General features: G+C 37.1%; 1 protein-coding gene across 6 annotated transcripts in view; it reads left to right on the top strand.

Moving 5' to 3' along the window:
- EYA4 (EYA transcriptional coactivator and phosphatase 4) overlaps positions 1–19,676 on the top strand; it is a 157,318-nt gene that overhangs the window by 117,293 nt on the left and 20,349 nt on the right. For 3 of the 6 annotated variants that reach the window (XM_062570893.1, XM_062570891.1, XM_062570892.1), the window contains exons 6-12: positions 959–1,025; positions 2,984–3,126; positions 3,267–3,410; positions 4,960–5,039; positions 5,396–5,561; positions 14,025–14,161; positions 15,544–15,627. In XM_062570893.1, coding sequence (XP_062426877.1) covers positions 959–1,025; positions 2,984–3,126; positions 3,267–3,410; positions 4,960–5,039; positions 5,396–5,561; positions 14,025–14,161; positions 15,544–15,627 — 821 coding nt within the window. The remainder of the gene's footprint in view (positions 1–958; positions 1,026–2,983; positions 3,127–3,266; positions 3,411–4,959; positions 5,040–5,395; positions 5,562–14,024; positions 14,162–15,543; positions 15,628–19,676) is intronic. The other 3 variants (XM_062570896.1, XM_062570895.1, XM_062570897.1) reach the window with 2 other exon arrangements.

Below are 19,676 nucleotides of genomic sequence, written 5' to 3'. Positions count from 1 at the left end.
GTGCTTCATTGTGCACTACTTTAATCTTTTGAAAAGTGAATGAACAGCAGATGGCCTAATAAAGACACTCTGTATGTTTGCCCAGTATGGACTTGCTCTGAAGGGATTGGTTCAACACTTCAGACTACATATATTTGGAATACATCTGTCTTTGTCAGGACAGATGGTTAAAGGAAAGAGAAACTTCCAAACACTTGGAATTAATCCAGTGTGAGCACCGCTTCTGAATGAAATTTTAATGGGATGTGACTATCATTCTGCTAACTTTCTTGGAAGAATGCAGCTGTTAATACTGTAGGCATGTATAATTCTGATGGCTACTGTACAGGACTGTTTATGCTTACACTTGAAATAAAAATATTGTTGCTAGTGCCTGTGTTCTATTCAGCCTGATGATAAGGAGGGAAATTCATTTTCTAGTCAGTTACTACAATCAGTCTAGTATCTTCCATCATTGCTAAACTGATTAAAATTAATCATGACTGAATAAGACATATTTTACCTATCCAGTGTTGAAATTAAACTTGTTAATAGGAGAATTTAAACTTAAATGCATGTTACTTCAATCCCATACAAGACCGTATGTTGAATCACAAGATTCTTTTCAAATAGCAATTCTAATATAACTTGCGAATTTGAAAGATCTATAGTGTGTGGATCACAGATTAGATGTGAAGTGTATGTCTCTAAAATATATTCAGAAATATATAGTCAAGCTTAAAATCTGCTATATGCTCATACCAAGAAAAAAGTTCTCTACAACATGAATGATCTGTGAATTTGCCATGTTTTATTTTTTGTATTAAGATGTCACAAGTGAGATGGCATCTACCTAGTTGAAAAGCTTTCAATTTCAATGAGATTTTCTGCTAATATGATTTTATTAGTATTTAGAATGTTTGGCTGTGTTGGTTTCATGATATTTTTAAATGTTGTACTCTTGGTTTTTGTTTTGCAGTAATAACAAGTAGCGGCTACAGTCCAAGATCATCACATCAGTACTCTCCGCAGATATATCCCTCCAAGTTAGTGTCTGCATCTCTTCTAGCCTTTATAGGGATTTGACCTTGGCTCTAGGCAATTCTGTGGTTTGCTGAAACTAAATATTCATCAACAGGAGAAAGAAAGAGAAGGAGAGGAAAATAGTCAAGCCTCTGTACTGACTGCATTACTGTTCCCTCTCCATTTTTTTTTTCCTCAGGTGGCTGCAGAGTAAGATCCTATTCTATGCAATAATGTATTACTGCACAAGAACTATCCTTGAATTTCTGCACACAGTAGAGGGAAAAAAATAGATCATCACATTCTCAGACATCAGCATCTTCACTGTGTTGACAATGTATATTGATATATGTTAAAGAAGATAGTTAATACTTAAAAATAGCAATTTCATGTGCATAATGCATACTTAAAGGTAGCCATGTTCACATGGACCCTCCCAGTACCAGCATTGCCAAGTACTTCCTAAAATGTCAAAGTTATGAACCACCCTTTCTTCTTCTTTCTTCAAAATCAAAAGATTTTAAAATGAAATAAATAAAATTGGATTACCTTTTAATCTGATTTATGACTTTAAAACCAATGTGCCTTGTTAGGACCTTCTTTCTTTTTGTTTGGAGAAAAACGGTCTCTTAGATGTTCACATGAATCCAGGAGTAGGAACTTAATGAAAAGCACTTAAGATGTTGTATGATATTTCTGCTATTGGCAATCTATATGCACATCTATTTATGTGTCCTGTGATCAGTGTTGTTCACAAGGGTGCTTGATTTCAGTATGCTATATATTAATTTCTGCATATTTGATAGAGCTACCTAAGTAACTTTGAAATTTGATACAGAGAAAACACTGAAACTTGAGCTGATTAGACTTTTGCAGTTTTATTTAACAGATTTGCATTTGTATCTTGATATAGCCAAGATACAGAAAGTAAACTCCTGAACTAAGAACAGTCCTACTTATTCCACTTAACACAAGTTTTGGCTCACCATGTCAGATACTCTTGGCCAAATGCATTACAAGGTCTAGTAGAATTTTTAATCTACTGTAATAATTTACTGGCATCTAAATTAATGAGTAATCCTTTTCTGATATTAACTGTTGCCAACTGTACTGAACTAATTAGAAAAAAAAGAAGAAAAATAAATTAGAATCTGAAATTTAGTCATGGCTTTTAATGGCCAGGTTTCAGTTAGCGTAATTCTACAGAGTGTGTTTATTCAACTCTTGGTCCATAAAATCTTATTTGACTTACAAAACAATCCAAGACAAATGTTTCTCTGTATGTTTTTGCAACTCCGGAGGGCAAAAATTTTAAACTTGATTTTATTCAATCTCTCTATAAAACCTCAGTGTTTATAAATAAAAGACCATTTTTATTTCCATTCTATTTCCCTAGCCCATATTTTCCAAATGTTGAAAGCCCATCTGGTTACCAAAGTATTGCTGTCAATATTTTTCATGCTGCTCTCTGTGGGCATGATCCATCTCCCACTGAAGCCAGATGCTAGATGTCTGTTGAAGCAGAACCATACATAGAGGACATAATGTAGTAACTTTAAGGTTCACCTCTGAATTCCCTTTTTTTATTCCAGTCCTGTATGTTGGGCCAACTTTCCCCCCAGCTGGATTAAAAAAGCATGAGATCTTTTCTGATTTAAGCCTGCTAATCTTGGCTCGAAGGGGTCAAAGTCGTGTAAAGCCATATTAGCAATGGCGCAGTCTACCTGGAGCTGGACAGGCAGCCCTAGAATTAAATTGTAGTGATGGGACAGCACAAAATATATACAGTGCTTATGAGAATGTAAACTAGAGTGTTTTTTAGCTTACTTCAGTGGGGGATGGAATGAATCCTGTGAGAGGAACAGTTGGCAGAGTAATGAACTGCCTTTGGACATCTTAGAACCTTTTTCTTTACTTTATTGCTTGAATCAACATACAAAGTATTTGTTGCCACAGTAATGCTATTTTTCCTGATATTTAGGCCCTATCCACACATTCTTTCTACACCAGCAGCTCAAACAATGTCTGCCTATGCCGGACAAACCCAGTATTCAGGAATGCAGCAGCCAGCGGTCTATACAGCCTACTCACAGACAGGACAGCCGTACAGCTTACCTACTTACGGTATTTGACCTCTTATTATTTACTTCACCTTACAAAGAAGTAAGAGCAATGCTGACATGAGCATTCCTTTTTTTGTTTTTCTTTTCCCAACTGTAAGAAGATATTTTAAAGAATCGGTTGAAAATTGATTTCTTACGCAGATTTGGGTGTAATGTTGCCAGGCATCAAGACGGAAAGTGGACTCTCACAGACACAGTCACCACTGCAGAGTGGGTGCCTCAGTTACAGTCCAGGGTTTTCCACCCCACAGCCAGGCCAGACACCGTATTCTTATCAAATGCCAGGTGAGTATCCATCACTGTCATGTGTCCTCCCATCCTTTTTTCTAGGACACCTTGTGTCAGAATATCTGAATTTGACCTCCTCTAGGTACATATATTGAAAGGTATCTGAAAGATGCAAATGAACATTTAATAGCATTTTACAAAATGCCTAAACATAAGAGCTACCTAACTCTCATTCATTCTAATTGATTTTGGTGGGATTTAAGGATCTTACCCTGATGTACTTGAAAATGCCTCAAGATGCCTACAAGTGTCTTTTAAGGACTCTGATAATTTTGAAAAATCTCATCTTTGGCAATTTCTAAGAAGCAGCATGTATGTTAATGATAGATTTAAGAAAGCAAGTAATGTGATGAAATTCTGCTCACAGATCTGCAGAGTGCCACATGCAGCCATGCTGAAAGCACTTTAGAACTTGTTTCAGAAGCAAAAGTGAAATGCAGTGCTGGCAGTTAAAGCCAGTAGGTCTGCATGTGACTTGGGCGATGCTCAGGTTTCACCCTCAGTGGTGAAAATTTAAGAAATGAATACAGAGAAATGACCAACAAGTAGGTGGGATGGAATGTCGTAGTTCCAGCCATATCAGTAGGACTGAGAAAAGCTGAGGATTTGTCTCCTACTGTTGCTGGCCTGCTGTTCATTCATATTTACAGTCCATTTTCAGTTCATTTTTGTGAACTCTAACAAATATGCTTATCATTTGCAGTTACTTTCACTTTTTGAATTGAAGGCTCAGAATTTGTTTCCACAACTAATATCCTTGAATTAATTTGTTTTAGTGATCTGTTAATTTAGATCGAGTCATACAGTACAGTCTCATTTGCACCTTGAGTTTTTTATGGGGTAAAATCACACAGCAGTACTGGAAGCATTTTTTATTTACTAGGGAACACATGCCATGTGACATCATTTGCAACTTGTTTCCTTTTGAATTAAATAAAGTATTAGAATTTCTCTTTAATTCATGTTTATTATTTCCTTTATTATTCAGTTACTAATTCATTTATTACCCTTGATCATCAGTGCTTTGCTTTATTTGGAGACTTCTTTAGTTTCTAATGCAGTTAATCTTTTAAATAGTACAAATTGCAATATTAATCATCTGGCATGTCAAGAACATGGATATGCCTCACTACGAATCTATTAAAAACACCTGGATCATTAAAATAGTCTAAAAATTTGGGTTTTATTTTAAGTGAACATACACTAAAATGCGTGAACCTCATAAATGAAGGGAAAAAAGAAAAAAAAAAGACCTGAACAAAGGTGAGACTGTAATAAACAAAAAAATGCTTTTCTGATCAGTGTAATGACTTATTGCCAATACTTACTTGCATAAAATGAAAAAGAATATATGTCTGTTTATCTGAAAGTAGCATTTCATTACTTTTAAAATCCATTACAGTGTTTTATCATTTAAATGGAAAGTAGAAGTTGTTTGTTCCTCTGATTTATCTATATGTTAACATGAAGTATTCTATTTAGAATTTTATTTTGATACTTTTGAACAAGTTCTTACAATTAATTATATGTTTTTTTTTAATTTTAGGTTCTAGTTTTACACCATCATCCACTATTTATGCGAACAATTCAGTTTCAAATTCTACAAACTTCAGTAGCTCACAACAGGTATGAATATCAACATTTTTTTTTGTACATTACAAAAATACTCATAAAGCTGATGATGGCATGTTGTTTTGATTTAGATCTGTTAATGCGGAACTAGACTCACTCTTGTTAAGTACTATTTTCAGTGGACAGCAATGGAAATTCCAATGGATGCATCTTTTGCATCCATCCATCCAAAAGTTGCATCTTTTGATGTGTAAATACTTTGGAAATCTCTTGGTAGTCTTCTAATAAACTTCCTCAAATTAATAAATATTATAAGTCTTAAAAAAAAAAAAAAAAAAAAAAAAAACTTAGAAGTTCTCAATGGAAAAATCATCTGTTACCTACCTGGTTAACTGCATTTGCTATTCTAGGATTATCCATCCTACACAGCTTTTGGCCAAAACCAATATGCACAGTATTATTCAGCATCAACATATGGTGCATATATGACCTCAAACAACACGGCTGATGGCACCTCCTCATCATCATCAACCTACCAGTTACAGGAGTCTCTCCCTGGCCTGACCAGTCAACCAGGTACAGATCTACATTCAGGTGAAAACCATTTTTATATTTTACACTGTACTTTTAAAACCCCCAAATTTCCTCATCCAGCTTTGATGATACTATATTCACCTTGAATACTGACATTTTAAGCTGATGCCTTTAAGAAAATATTATTTTTCAAGGAAACCAGTGAAAATAAACTGTTCTGTTCTGTTTGGTTTTAAGAAACTTACATAGCTGGTTTGTTAGATAAAACTCTTTGCAAATTAAAACTGTTATCTGTGGGGAGTAGGTCTTTGAAAAGTCACAGTTATCTGATATGGATCTTTTAGTACTCAAAACTACTGTGCAGTAACAAAAATGAGTAAAGTTTAAAATAGAAAAAAAATTCAGTGAGCTCTCTCGTTACAGCCGGTGAAAGATTACTGCATCCACCTACATATTCTAAAATACTTATGTAAATAATTTAAAACAAGATGCCATTGTTCATTTAATTATGTCCCACTCATGCCAACAAGAGCACACATGCTTTTTTTAAAATATATACAAGCCATACTTGCTAATAGGTAAATATAAATGGAGCTATCATCTATTAGCACAAGTCTCTCTAAAAATAGCGTATTTGAAATGGACTTCAAATGCAAAAAGAATTGCAAAATTGCAGTTGCAAAAAGAAGACTCTCAAACTCCCTGCCCAACTCTGCCCCCTTGTGCATATGCATTATGATGCAGTATTTTGTTACACAATTGTATGTCTTTGAAGTTATGCGTAGTAAAGTGAAGATCCATGAGGATCTCAATGGGTTAGTTTAGGAACTTAAAAGTATAAAGCCAGATGAATATGTTATCCTTCCTGGGTTAATAAAGCCTGCTTTTTCGTCCTCGCTTTCTTGTATTGTTTCCATCATTCTAGGAAGTCCTTAAAGGTCGAGCTCAGTACTGTGTCATATATGCCTATCTCCATGTCCTGCAGCCTGGGCCACTGCTGTTAGAACATTGTCTTCTAGGGACGCTTGCATCACTCATACAGCATCAGCAATGTCTGCCTTACTACATCTGTGACCATTTATGAAAAGACTAACAAACTTCAGTGGGTTTTGGATCAGACTCTGAATAAGAAAATCATGCTTTAATCACAAAGCCAACTCACTGCACAAATCATTTTCCTAATTCTCATCTGAACAATTGACCCATACTGCTGAAAAGTATAGTGGAAAAGTGCTGTATTATAATAATGAATTTGTACAAAGAAAAGGTTTTATATTGCCTAAAAAATTGTAGGAAAGACTACATATTTCATAGAGAACCTGCTTTCAACTGCCTAAATTTGCTTAAAACTTTGCAAACTTCAGTTACATGAGCTGGCATTCTTCCTTGCTAGGTGTGTTTTCCTTAGGCTGTACGTGTGTGTGTGTGTGTGTGTGTGTGTGTGTGTGGTATGCTGTGGTATGGTATGGATGTGTACCGATCCACATTCCTATGTTTTTGATAAAAGTTTAAAATGTTAATCAGTAGTCTCAGAACACAGTGCATATTGAAGGGGGGAAAAAAAAGAGGTAACTTATAATTAAGTGAAATTTAACAGTTACAGGACATCCATAATAGACATAGATCATATGTAATGCATTTTTAGAAGATTGAAAGAGCACTCACAAATAATAACTTAGATGATTGTGCATTTCCTGTGTATCTTTTCTTGTTTTTCTGTTATTCCATATTTTAATTTGAGAAACTCAGTCAGTGTTTTGTCTCAGCCTTTTCTCTCATCTGTGTATCTGTGTTTCCTAGAAATGCTGTAATGATACATTGTGTATTATGAAATGTCTTCATATAGAATAGCTTGACAACAGAAAGAAATGTTACACAGGCTGATCAGCTGTAAGTAAATATTGAGGGCTGCACATCTATGAAACAGTAAGGATTTTATCTTCTTAGAAGATAGAACTTATCTTCTATCAGTTTGTAGATTGTTTAAGCATATAATCCTGTGTTTCTGTTAAGTAACTTAGGCATCTGAACTTGTGAACTGCCCATACACTCCTTATTTCTGTGAAGCGTTGAACAGATCATGCGACTCTCCATTCAGAGTGCAACACTTACTTTGAGAACACATGGCATGCCTGTGTCCTTGTCTGTCACTGTAAAAACACACTTGTCTCAGTGAGGTGCAGTGTCTTGGACCTCAAGATCACTTCAGATAGAGTAGATTATACCATAGCTCTGCAGCCTGACTCATCATATTCACTTGCTATCTGACAGACCTTCATTGCTTGCTAGCTTAAAGCCTATGATAAAACACAGATTCTTTAGGTACTTCACTCATCTACTGTTTCTGCTGGCTACTAATTCAAATAGCGAGTCAAAGCCTCCAGTATTCCCCACACACATACTGCAGTTCTTTTTTTCATAATAAACCCTCATCAGTTCAAGAGTTAAAAATCAATTACAATTATATTTATAGGCTGAGTCAAAAAAGAAGATGAAAATTCAAAAAGACATTACTCTTTCTGCTACTCATAACAAGCAAGACACATTACAAGCAAGCAGAAAAGGGGTTATAATGTTGAAGCCATCTTCTGGCTGCTCTCTCTAGTATCCTGTGGCTTTTGGAATGTATAAGAAAAGTCAATCCATTAAGAGTGTAGGATGAGGCTTAGTTCATGCAGCCCACACCTCTGTTAGATCCTGTTTCTGAACCTTTCCTTGGACTTAACTCTTCTGGGTTTGTATCATACCTCCACTAAGTAAGGATATTTCAAAATGCACTTGTTACCAGAGAGTATCGGTGAGCAGAAAAATAGGTATTTCCAAAGGTAATTCACCTCATCCTAGGATAAGTTAGATGAATCCTTAAGGGATTCTGCCTCAGGTGGTGAGTACCTATATGTATTTAATCTAGGGCTAATAAAATTCTAGCAGGAGAGAGAGGTGTGTAAGGAGCCTAGGTAAAAGCTTCATATTTAGCCACCTCACTTTCATGTGTCCAGAGTTAGGCAAGATGACTCACTCTTAATATATTAGCTCCAGTTTCCTTAGTGGGATGCAACAGAACTTAATCTCTCTTAATTTAGTATCCGCAAGGAAACCATCCTTTAAAACTTCTCTAGGAGATGGTGTTATCAAAGACACAGGAAAAATGTAAAGTAAATATACATAGACAGGGACTGAAGTATAGCTAGCTGTCTGTTATAAGAAGCACTGAGAGAGCTCAGGTGTCTGATCACAGAAATGTTGTTCTCCAATGCAATTACAACTACAGTCAATTTTTAGTGTGGCCTGGGCCACGTTCGTTCAGCAGCTTTTCTCCACGCTTGGTTGATTATTCTGTGTTATTAGTCATGTGATACCACAGTTGCTGGAGGGATTATTTCCAGAAATGGCTCTGGGGTTTGCTGCTATTAAAAAAAAAGAGGGTGTCCTGGCAAAGGTCCCATTACTTGGAGACCTTTCAAGCTGTGACTGGGCCACTGGGGCTCAGAGGTAGCAATATGCGTGGAAGCCTCATTGACAGACTTGGAGGAGTTTCAGTGCTTCCTGCTTCTGGTAGAATTTGGTGAAAGAACTGGAACATGTTCATGTTGAACAGATTAAGAACAAGCCTACAGCAGTTGGTGCTAGCTTTTCTTCTGTATGCTACTCTCATTACACATGACAGAAATCATCATTAAGCCCTTATATGGGCCCATGCCGATGCATCTTCCCTCCTTAAGTGGCCTAATTTAAGGGTGTTTCGACAGGGAAAAAGAGAGACTCGCATTGAACTACAGCTGAGAAAAAATGTATTGAATATGAAAGACTACCTCCTTTTGTAACATGCTAGACATGAACTAGTGTATGAATATTTTAACATCTGTGAAAAAGTGGCCATTCCATGTTCAAGTTAAAACATTTTCCTTTTTATTTATTGAACTTGTGATGCTGCCATAGTTCTAGTGAGTAATGTTCATGAAGTGTATTTATTAGGCACGTATTGTTTGTTGAAAAAGGTAGAAAATTGCACATTGCAGTAAAAATTTCTGTCTAATATGAGCTGCTCTAGGAATTCTGTAAGGTTAAGGTTTTCAGTCTGTCTTTTACTAGAATTTCTCATGTACTCTTTTTTATGATAAATATGCCTGAATTTTTAAAAGGGTTTTTTTCACCAGCATTGACTATCAGAATTTCTAAAACAACCTAGGATAAGAAAATGCAGTTGCTCCTTTAGCCCACTGTTGGTAAAAAGCGAATCAAACAATTAAGCCTGCAGTTGTTCAAAAAAACATGCACCACTGACTTTTGCAGTTCTAAAATAGATACATACTTTGCGTTCAAGTAAGATACAGCTGGTCATTCTGATTTAGAGATTACCTTAATGAAATAAAGTTGGCTTTAAATATCTAGAACTTACAAGATACAGTGATTAGTTAAAGTACTGATTAATGGATAATTACACAATCATGTACAATGTTGACCCAAGTAGAAGCCTGGGGCAACTAGTGATGACTAATGCTAAATGAAAATCTAAGTTATTTACTTCAGCTATTAGATACTTTCAGAGAAGATTTAGAACAGTGGTTTGTTACATTTTATTTTTTGTAGAGTAGAGTAAATACAATCATTGAGAACAGATGTTTTAATGCATTACTGTAGAAATGAGTCTTGATTTTGTTGTAAAATGTTAAGATTTTATAAATACAAGAACTTTTGTGGTAAGAATGCAATAATTCACACACATTTATTTAGTTTTTACCTTTTTGTTTCTGGATTTTTATTTTGGAGGATTTTTCCACTTTCTCAGAAAAACTAGGAAATTGTATTTTTGCACACAGGTCTTTTATAATCACTTGGAAGTCAGTGGGTTTTCGTTGCATAAGGAATCTAGTTATGAAACACCATTTTGTGCAAAATATATTTTCCCATTCTTTTTATAGAGAAAGAACTGAGATAATGTGACCTTACTGATCTCTCCACTGCCTGTAGTGTCCTTACTAACATCAACACCATGCTGGGAATAGACCATACTGGGCATAAAAGAGATTAGTCAACAAGAACTCCTTCTCTCCATTCTGTAGGGACAAAGTAAAAACATCACAGGATCATTAGGTATAATTATTGCTGTTTAATTTCCTCATCATTTCTTGGCAAATGAGAGTTTTAGATTAAAGGTAAAATTTTAAAGAATGCATATAAGCCATATCCAAATCAGGATAGAACTACCTAAAACAGTATCTGGAGTGGATTCCCAAGTTGCAGTTCTTAAAACTTCTTTTTAGGTGCTGCCTGAAAGTTCGACTGTATTCTGCGTAAGCAAATAAGTGCATTGGTTTTGTGAGACTGGACTACTCATCATCTGATTTCAGAATAAAATAGCAGTATATCCTTCCATGCAATAGCAGAATAATTAGTTACTTTCCCAGGAAGTGAGGGATACAGTTTTAATTTCCTCCAGTTTTGTGGAGGATCGGTACCATCTTCTCCACTGGGATACAGGGAAGTTGATTCTGGGTCTTGAAAATACCTCTCTCTTTGTAATTCACATTTTCCAGTCATTCAGTCAAATGATCCAGTATGTGCTGAAGAAGGCTGTGGAACCTAGATATGTCCTTCTTCCAAGTAAATGTCCTAACTAATAGGCTGGATAACTGTTCTTCATGTTCTCCCTTTTCTTGAATATTGAATTTTTTCCTCATCGTGTCTAGAGCTCCCATTCTGGAATGTGACATTATGGGCTTAAATTCTCACAAGAAATACAACAGTATTTTTTCCAAACTAGATATTATAAAAACATCTTTATCTTCCATAAGAACATCTTCATAATAATCTTCACTGTAAGGTATAAAGAATTAAATGATGGAAGAGATGAAGGATTTAACTATTACATTACTCTCAGACTCTTCATTGGGATTACGGGCATTTTTTTTTCTTCTAAATCCTTGAGTTTGCTAAACTAGATATGTTTACTTCTTTGTCGTGGAGGGAAGATGAAGTGAATGCCTCAGGGAAGACCACAGAAACACAGAATTATGCAGGTTAGAAGAGACCTCTGGAGGACTTTTGGTCCAGCCTGCTCCCAGAAGGGCCAATTTAGATGGTGTTGCTCAAAATTGTGTCTGGTCAAGTTTTGAGTATCTTCATGGATGGAGATTCCGCAGCCTCTCTGGGCACTTGTCACAGTATCTGACAGTGTCACTCACATGGTGAAGATTTTTTTTTTTTTTTTTTGTATCTAACAGAAACATTCCTTGCTGCAAATGATGCCCATTGCTGCTTTCCCTTTCCCTGTACACCTCTGAGAAGAGTGCTTCAGCCTTTCCTTCTGTCCTGTGCTCCAGATCCTTAACTGTCTTGGAGGTCCTCCACTGGGGATTCCATTGGATTCACTTCAGTTTGTCAATATCTGTGTTGTGCTAGAGGACCCAAAACTGAGCATTTTTCCAGACATGTTCTTAAAAGTTCCAAATAAAGGGAAAAGAACACTTCTCGACCTACTGGCCACTGTCTTCCTAATACAGCCCAGTATGGAGGTTGATCTTCACTGCTGCAAGGACACGCTACTGGCTCATGTTCAGCAGGATATTCAGGCCCTTTTGTGCAGTGCTGCAGCCTGCCAGTCAGCAGCCTCTGCTACAGCATGTTTCATTCTATCTTTGATTCAGGACTTCTACATCTTCTAAATTTTACATTTTTTACATTTCACGTTTGCATTGTGTGGAAATTTGTGAAGCTTCTGTCAGCCCAGTCCTGCAGCCTGTCAAGCTCCCTCTCTATGGCAGCCTTGATCTTCAGCATATCAGCTGCTTTCTCAGTTTGGTATTGTCTTTAAAACTACTGAGGGTGCACTCTGTCCTTCAGTGAGGTGCGCTGAAGAGGTTATTTAGCAGTATCAACCTCAGTATCAACTCTGAGGAATTGTTGAGCAATGTCAAGCGCTTAAGTACTCTCACTATGAAAAATTTTTAATTTGTATGTAATTAGAATATCCTTTGTTGTGATTTTGTCCCTTTTGCTCAAGGACTGTCCCTTTCAGGCTCTTTTTACCCAATTTCTAGTACACTCATCTGGTCCCTATCTCCTTGAAATGCTATGGGAGACAATGTTGAAAACCATTCTAAAATGAACGTAAATGACACCCCCTACTGTGTCCCTGGCCAAAGAGCAATCATAAGATATCTTTATAAGTTAGGGTTCTCATCATTTTAGGCCAGTGCTGTACATAATGTTGACTTCTGATTTTGAGTGGCCTGTCGTCAGCGTGGTGAGGAAGAGCCATTTGTGTTCATGAACAACCTCAAAGTTATATTTTTCCTGTTAGACTGTTTTGGATTTCTGTGGTTGGAAGACTTCAAAATGCTTCAAAATGCTTTTTTCCACAAATAAACTTGGAAATATTCCTTATTTTGACCCATGTGACCTGGTCTTTTTCTTTGGCTGGTGATTTTTGTTGGTTTTGTATAGCTGATGCTAATAGAAATATTCTTTAACAAGTGGGAGGAAAGGAATAAAATAAAATAATTTGTAGTTGATCTTGTACTATTCCTTAATATTAATCATCCTGAGAATTAATTCTGAAGATGTGCCATCATGAGTACTTTTCCAGTAATTTCCAGGTACTGAGCTATGGCATAAAAATGCAACTGCTTCCCTAGCCATTTGTTAACAGCAGATGCAAAGCAGATTAAATGGGTAAGTTGGAGATAAACCTGTGCACTAAGAGCAACTATGCCATGCCAGATCACAGGCCCTCTGTGTTTTTTCTCTGTCAGCAAGCAGTACCTGATAGGATGATTAGAAGACAACAAGTATGACTTAGTCCTTTTTTTGTAGTGTCTGAAACATTGCATTTAGTATTATGACTTCTCTCTGCCAATGGAGTGGAGTTCATTTTTGATCCTCTTTTGTTCTTAACCTTTCCTGAGTCCTATAAGAACACACTGTATAGTTTATTAAAATACTTCCATTTTTGTTTCAAATCTACTGTTCAATAATTTAATTGGTTAAGATATGGTAAGAAAAAAAAAAGGTGTACTCTAATAAGGATCAGGTGGCATAGGAGGAGGAAGATGACTGGGGATTCCAGTGTGTGTGTGGAGGAATACCAAAGAGTATTCTGGTAAAAGTAACACAGGACTTGAAAATAACTCTAGCTGAACTCTAAACATTGGAAAAAAACTACTTTAACTGAAGTCTTAAGTATAACTTGTAAAATACACATCCCATGGGTAGATCAATATTTTGTACATGCTTATGTATGTGTGTATATAGGTCTGCACATATGTATGTGTTACTTTAATCTTTCTCTTATTCTACCAAGGTTTATAAACATTTCCTTGATAAAGTCAGAAGTGTTTGTGGCATCTGCAGATTCCATCTACATAAGACAAATCAAGAATCACTGTTTTTCTTACTTGGGTGTGTTTTGTGTTGTTGCCAGATAGATAGAAGAGCCGCTTTAAAAAGTGAACTTATTATTTCAAAATCCAGCATTAATTTTGTCATGAATGGTTGACTTTACAGGGGAGTTTGACACAGTACAGAGTCCCTCCACGCCAATCAAAGATCTTGATGAGAGAACATGTAGGAGTTCTGGGTCAAAGTCCCGCGGTAGAGGGCGGAAGAATAATCCATCACCCCCTCCGGACAGTGACTTGGAGGTATGTCCTGTAGTAACCGATGAATGGTAATGAGGTGGTTTCTTCTGATGGAAAATAAATTCTGCAAATTACAGCTGTGGAAACAGCTTAGAGCTTTTCAGAAAACAGCATAGACTCTTTCATTAACGGAATATAACAGGTCTTAGCGGCCATTTTAGCATGCGTGTACAATAATACATTACTATTCTATAGGACAAAGTTCAATAGAAAAATAAATGTGATTCATTCTTGCACTTTTTAGACCTAAGCCGTGATCTCTTTCAGTTTCTCATGCAATAGATCCACAAAACTGAGACTTCTGTGTTCAAATTTGTCACAGTTTTTTTTAAAAGGAAGTCTCATGTATTATTCAACATAATTATGTTTAATTATGAGTGCAGAGAAAATAATCAAGATTATCTGGCCACAGCTTTTCGAACACTTAAGTACAAGTTTGTCTTTAGCTTGTCAGTAGTGTTACCGATTTCAATGAGGTAGTTTGTGAAGTGATGGCTGTACTTTATGTGCAAGTGAAGCGATGGCTATACTTTATGTGCAAAAACAGAGCCTTAGTGAAGAAGTTTATCTGCCTAATATACAGGGTGATGATTTAAAACGCAAGCGACCTCTTAACAATGGAGCAATTAATAGTCTTTTTACTCCTGTGTTAGCAGCACGCTGCCTTACTGTGGCAGGAGGAGAAAGAAGCTAAGCTCGTATATGTGTGAAACGCTTCAGCTGTGGCATCAGAGGAGTGTGCCGTGCGTGTGTGTCGTGTGCCTCCCGCGGCCATGAGACTGGCATTCAGAGCGAGCAGCCTGGCCAGGCCCACTGCCCGTGCGCTAGCTGAACATCTCCGCATATCACCGAGAGCGCACTTGCCAGGACCTGGCTGGCCACACGGGCCCCCCTCCGCTGAGAGGGTGCGCTGCAGTGCTGAGCACTGGCTCTAGGTGTCATTGCATACAGAAATTGCTAAAAATTTTTCTACTTTTTTCCTTCTCTTCAAGGCTCACAACTTATGAAGAGACTGTACCTTTTTACATTTCAGTTTTCCTGTTGCTTTTATAGTTCACCAGTGAAAATGAACACAAATCCCTGATCAACCTAAGGATCTTCTTTTTTAAGTTAGAATAATATATTTTAAAAATTACATGCATTGTGTATTCTGTATGGCATATCTTACCACAGACTTAATATTAGCTATGCGGGAGAAACAAAAAGAGCCTTAAATCACTACGATTTGTGCAAAGATAGCTGAGAGAACTATTTATCCTCAAGTTAAGAGTCATATTTGACCCAGAGTTTTCTGACATCTGTGCTATGCAGCTTAATTTGAAAAGCTCTTTGAATGCTCTTTGACATTATTTGTGAATTAATATTGTCCCCACTTCTGTTTTCAGCGTGTATTTGTTTGGGATTTGGATGAAACAATCATAGTTTTTCATTCGCTGCTTACAGGATCCTACGCACAGAAATATGGCAAGGTATGTAACCTATGAATTATGTGTTGATTGGATGGATCATAAGTATATGGCCTGTATATATTTTCCACTTCAGGTGTTCATAATGGCTTGGGAGAAAGTAGAGGGTACGACATGCAATAAAACCCATTTTGAGAAGGTTAACATGAAAAAGTCAAGAGGAGAAATGAGACACAGACCCTAAACAATATATGAGTAAGGGCTGAAGCAGAGGGAAGACTTCATGGAGGAATGAGCATGAGGTTCCTGCGGGAACAAGAACAACATCCAAAGATGTTGCAGGGTGATAATAACTTTATACTGACAGTATTTGGATGCACAGAGGAAAAAAAGAGCACAGAGGAAAAAAAGAGCAAATAAATTAGAATATGGAAAAAGAAAACAACTGGGGAATTTACAGGGAAATTGATGAATCAGGATGAATACGTGAGAGAGCGAGCTGTTTAAATGCCAGCTACAGATGTTATTCTTTGACTCCCCAGCTTTTCCTCTGATTCTCTGGTTCCCTTGGCTAGTTCTGAGGTGAGTAATGCTAGGGAGTCAGTCCCTCTACCAGCCAGTCAGTTGTACTCATTCTCTTCCTTGTGATGAGATCCAAAAGGAGTTCAGGTCACAGAGCAGTGAGCAGCAAAGCAGCAGGAGGAGAGTGAGGAAGAGGAAGGAAGCGGCAGCCCAAAAGAGCAGAAGCAAGAGTTTCCCTGCTGATTCAAAACTGAGTCCCCTGTGAGGCTCAGTGAGGGCTTAAGTGGGGGGGAATGGTTGTTTGGGCAAGGGGTAAAAGACCAGGGAGAAGGTATTTCTGGTTGCAAGACAAGTGAGTTGTAGCAGAAGTGGACTGGGGAGAAGTGCAGAAGTCAGGATAAAAGGAAAAATAAGAGCAAATATATAGAGGAGAAGAAAATGGACAGGGAGGAGGGTGAGCATGAATGTCACAAAAAAGTCCATGAGACTCCTGCTGTGAAACTTCAAAGGATGTGGAAAAGCATACTGTTTGTTTAGTATCCTTAATATTTTTTTCTGCTTTTGTCACCTCTGCCTAAGTATATATGTGATTATATGAACACCCTGGTGTCTGGGATGGCAGAGCTGTTCATGAACTATGGGATTAGAACCATCTGCAGAGCTGTTTGTTTGTGCGTGTAGATGTGTGAGAGGAGGAGAGACGGTGAAGCCCCTCTTGTAAAAAATCTTTCTGTTGATGGATAAAGGCCTGGGGAGAGGATGCTAGTATGTATATACATGGATGTAGAAGGTATTCCAGGTATTGTGCAACTCAAGTGTAATTAATACAGAGGTATTTCTAAGAACAAAACTGTGTCCATGTGATATCAGAAGGAGGGCTTGTTTAGCCTAAGTTTCCTGTCTCCTAACCCTAGCCAGAATCAGATGCTGTGAGAAACTGGATGTTAGAGAAATGATTTCCACACCCAACCTCCGCAGTCAGTGGTTTAGAGATTTCCTAAGACAGAATTTGCCATTGATGGGCTGGTCCTCTGTGTTTCAAGATAGTTGTTTGTGCTTATGAAAAGAGAAAGATACTAGGAGAACTCACAGGCCCAGACAAAAACCTTTTTTTATGGAATGATAAGATAAGGGCAGTTACTCATCTCCTGCACAAAATATGGTTGCCTATTTTGCAGCTTCGCAGTGCCAGATCAGTGCGCATTCCAGAACCCTGTCAAAAAATTCCTCTTCTGTTATTTTTCAAACACTATAACAACAGTGACTTTGTCAGAGCCATTTCAAACTTATACCTATCAAAACAAAAGAGAAATAGGAACATGAACATACTATATCACCTTTGAGTGTTGGCCTGTATTCCGCCAGAGGACTTGCTGAATTGCCTCACTAAGGCAGTCATTTCTTTCATCCTCTGTGGTTATACCCTTAGGATGTTTGTGTCTGATGCTACACTCTTTGCTGTCTCACAATGCAAATAATCAAAATCAAAATCAATTTTAATGAAAAATTTTAAAAATCAGAACACATTTTGTAATCCTATGAATTTCATAATCCTGTGAATTCAGGTAACTCTGAAAACTGTCTTAGAGATAGCTTCAGAAACAATTTCTCTTGGTTTCTCACTTCGTTTTCAGTAGAGATATTTGAAAAATGTTTGCTACCACTGCTTTTTAAGAACTCATCTGTTCCTGTAATTGACACAAAGTCCTTAGAACAGTAATGGCATATTAACAGCCAACAGTAATGACAGCAAATAAAGTTGGCTTGTATAAACCAAGCAGCAATAACCAACGTCATGAGCAATCATGAAATGAAAAGAGAGAAATTATTAAATAAAATACTTCCTTTTCTACTGATAGGCAGCCCCCATGCAAATAGGGAAGTATATTCATTCCCACAGACAGTAAAATAAAAATAGTGGTCCTTTTCCTTCTTGCGGTAATTACCTATACCATATTTTTGGAGAACTTGTTAGGAAGGTAATAAGAAATCAGCAGTGCAGCTCAAACATATGTTGTAATTTCTTATCTCATAGTTTGTATGTTGTTGGTTGCGTGGAGGCTGGGGCAATAGGAAAGGAAAATCAGTGAGAGCTTACATGACTAAGCTCTAACTTCAGCCTGTCATTAAGGTGTTGTCTAACCTTAGATGTATCTGAGCCTGAGTGCCTTAGAGGTTAGACTTTGTAGATGGAGAAGATAGCACAGCTGGACCTCAGTCAGTTTTGGGGGCATAACCTCTTTAGCAGATGCAGCCCTTCTGTTTTCTGTGTGTGATTTTTATCTGTGAACAGAATCTTATTCCAGACTAAAGTCTGAATTGTAAAGAGAGTTACGTTGCCATGAGAATAAACTGTGAGGTTCTCAGTGGAAGTCCTGTGAGCATTGGTGTTTCAAGTGTTGTAGGTTCTGTTTTTTCCTAGAAAGATGGCATAAAATTGTTACTTTACAATGAAAAGCTTCTCAGGGTAGGGTCAAATAGTTATAATGCTAAATCATTTCTTGCAGTGATTTGCTATCTGGCTTTAAAATTTGAAGGTATGTAGTGTTGCATTGATGCTCAGCTATGTAGAGTATGCTCTTCTCTACGTATTTTGTGAGCGTATTTTCTTTGATGCAATTGGGTTACTCCCAAAAAAGAAGTCATAAAATTAAACAAGACATAACTAGAGTATTGCCTTCTTTCCAAATTTATAGGTATTCTAAATAGGATTAATGAGTCTTCAGTGTGAACATTCTTTTAAGGGAAGGTGTCTTTGCGTACCAAGCTTTGTACTTTCAAGAAGTTAAATGCTGGGTTTAGAGCCAGTGTGAATATACAGACAGCTAAGGATATTCGTTTAGTTCTATCCCATCTGCTCCTTGATGGGGAACTTGAGGGGAATTTTAATTCCCCTCTTTCAGTAACTCTTTGCGCTACTTCTTGCAGAGAGTGGACAAAAACAAAACATTCAAAAATGAGTCTTTTAGTCCTCTGCTGCAATTCAGACAGTGCATGGAATGCAATGCTGTGAATAGAAATGCAGTATGTGGAGATGGTTGTTACAGTCTTGTGGACAACTGGATGAATTGACTTGCATATATGTACAGAAGCTCTTGAGAATCACAGTGGTGCCAGTAGACAAACAGTGTCTTTCTCAAAAGATTTCTACATTTTAAAAAGCATTTAAGATTGAAGGGAGATGGGAAAGGCAAACCAGCATCCAGTAGGATAGATAGTTAATGGGGGCTTTCATTAGCAGAGATAATGTGGGAAGGCATGAATCCAATAAAATCAAGTTTCAGATCATATGTTTGCCAAGAGAACATCAGATTTCTGACTTAAGCCTGACAATTTCTACGTTTTAGAATGGACACTATCCTTGCTATATACTTGTCCAGTACTTTGCATGGTGTGATATTAATTTGGTTTCAGAATTATGTATCATTGTTACAATAAATATATGTTGTTATAAATATAAAACTAGTGATTTGCAAAAAGATTTAATTTGAAAGATCCCACTTCAGATATCTCATTTGAAACACAGGGCAAATTGCTTCTTCTTAGGTAGACACCAGTGGAGTATAGCTTTAAACTCCACTGATGTGGGA

The sequence above is a fragment of the Rhea pennata genome, chromosome 3 (assembly GCF_028389875.1).
Source record: "Rhea pennata isolate bPtePen1 chromosome 3, bPtePen1.pri, whole genome shotgun sequence".
NCBI lineage: Eukaryota > Metazoa > Chordata > Aves > Rheiformes > Rheidae > Rhea > Rhea pennata.
The sequence above is the reverse complement of the archived record's forward strand: the minus strand, read 5'-3'. Positions and strand labels throughout refer to the sequence as shown.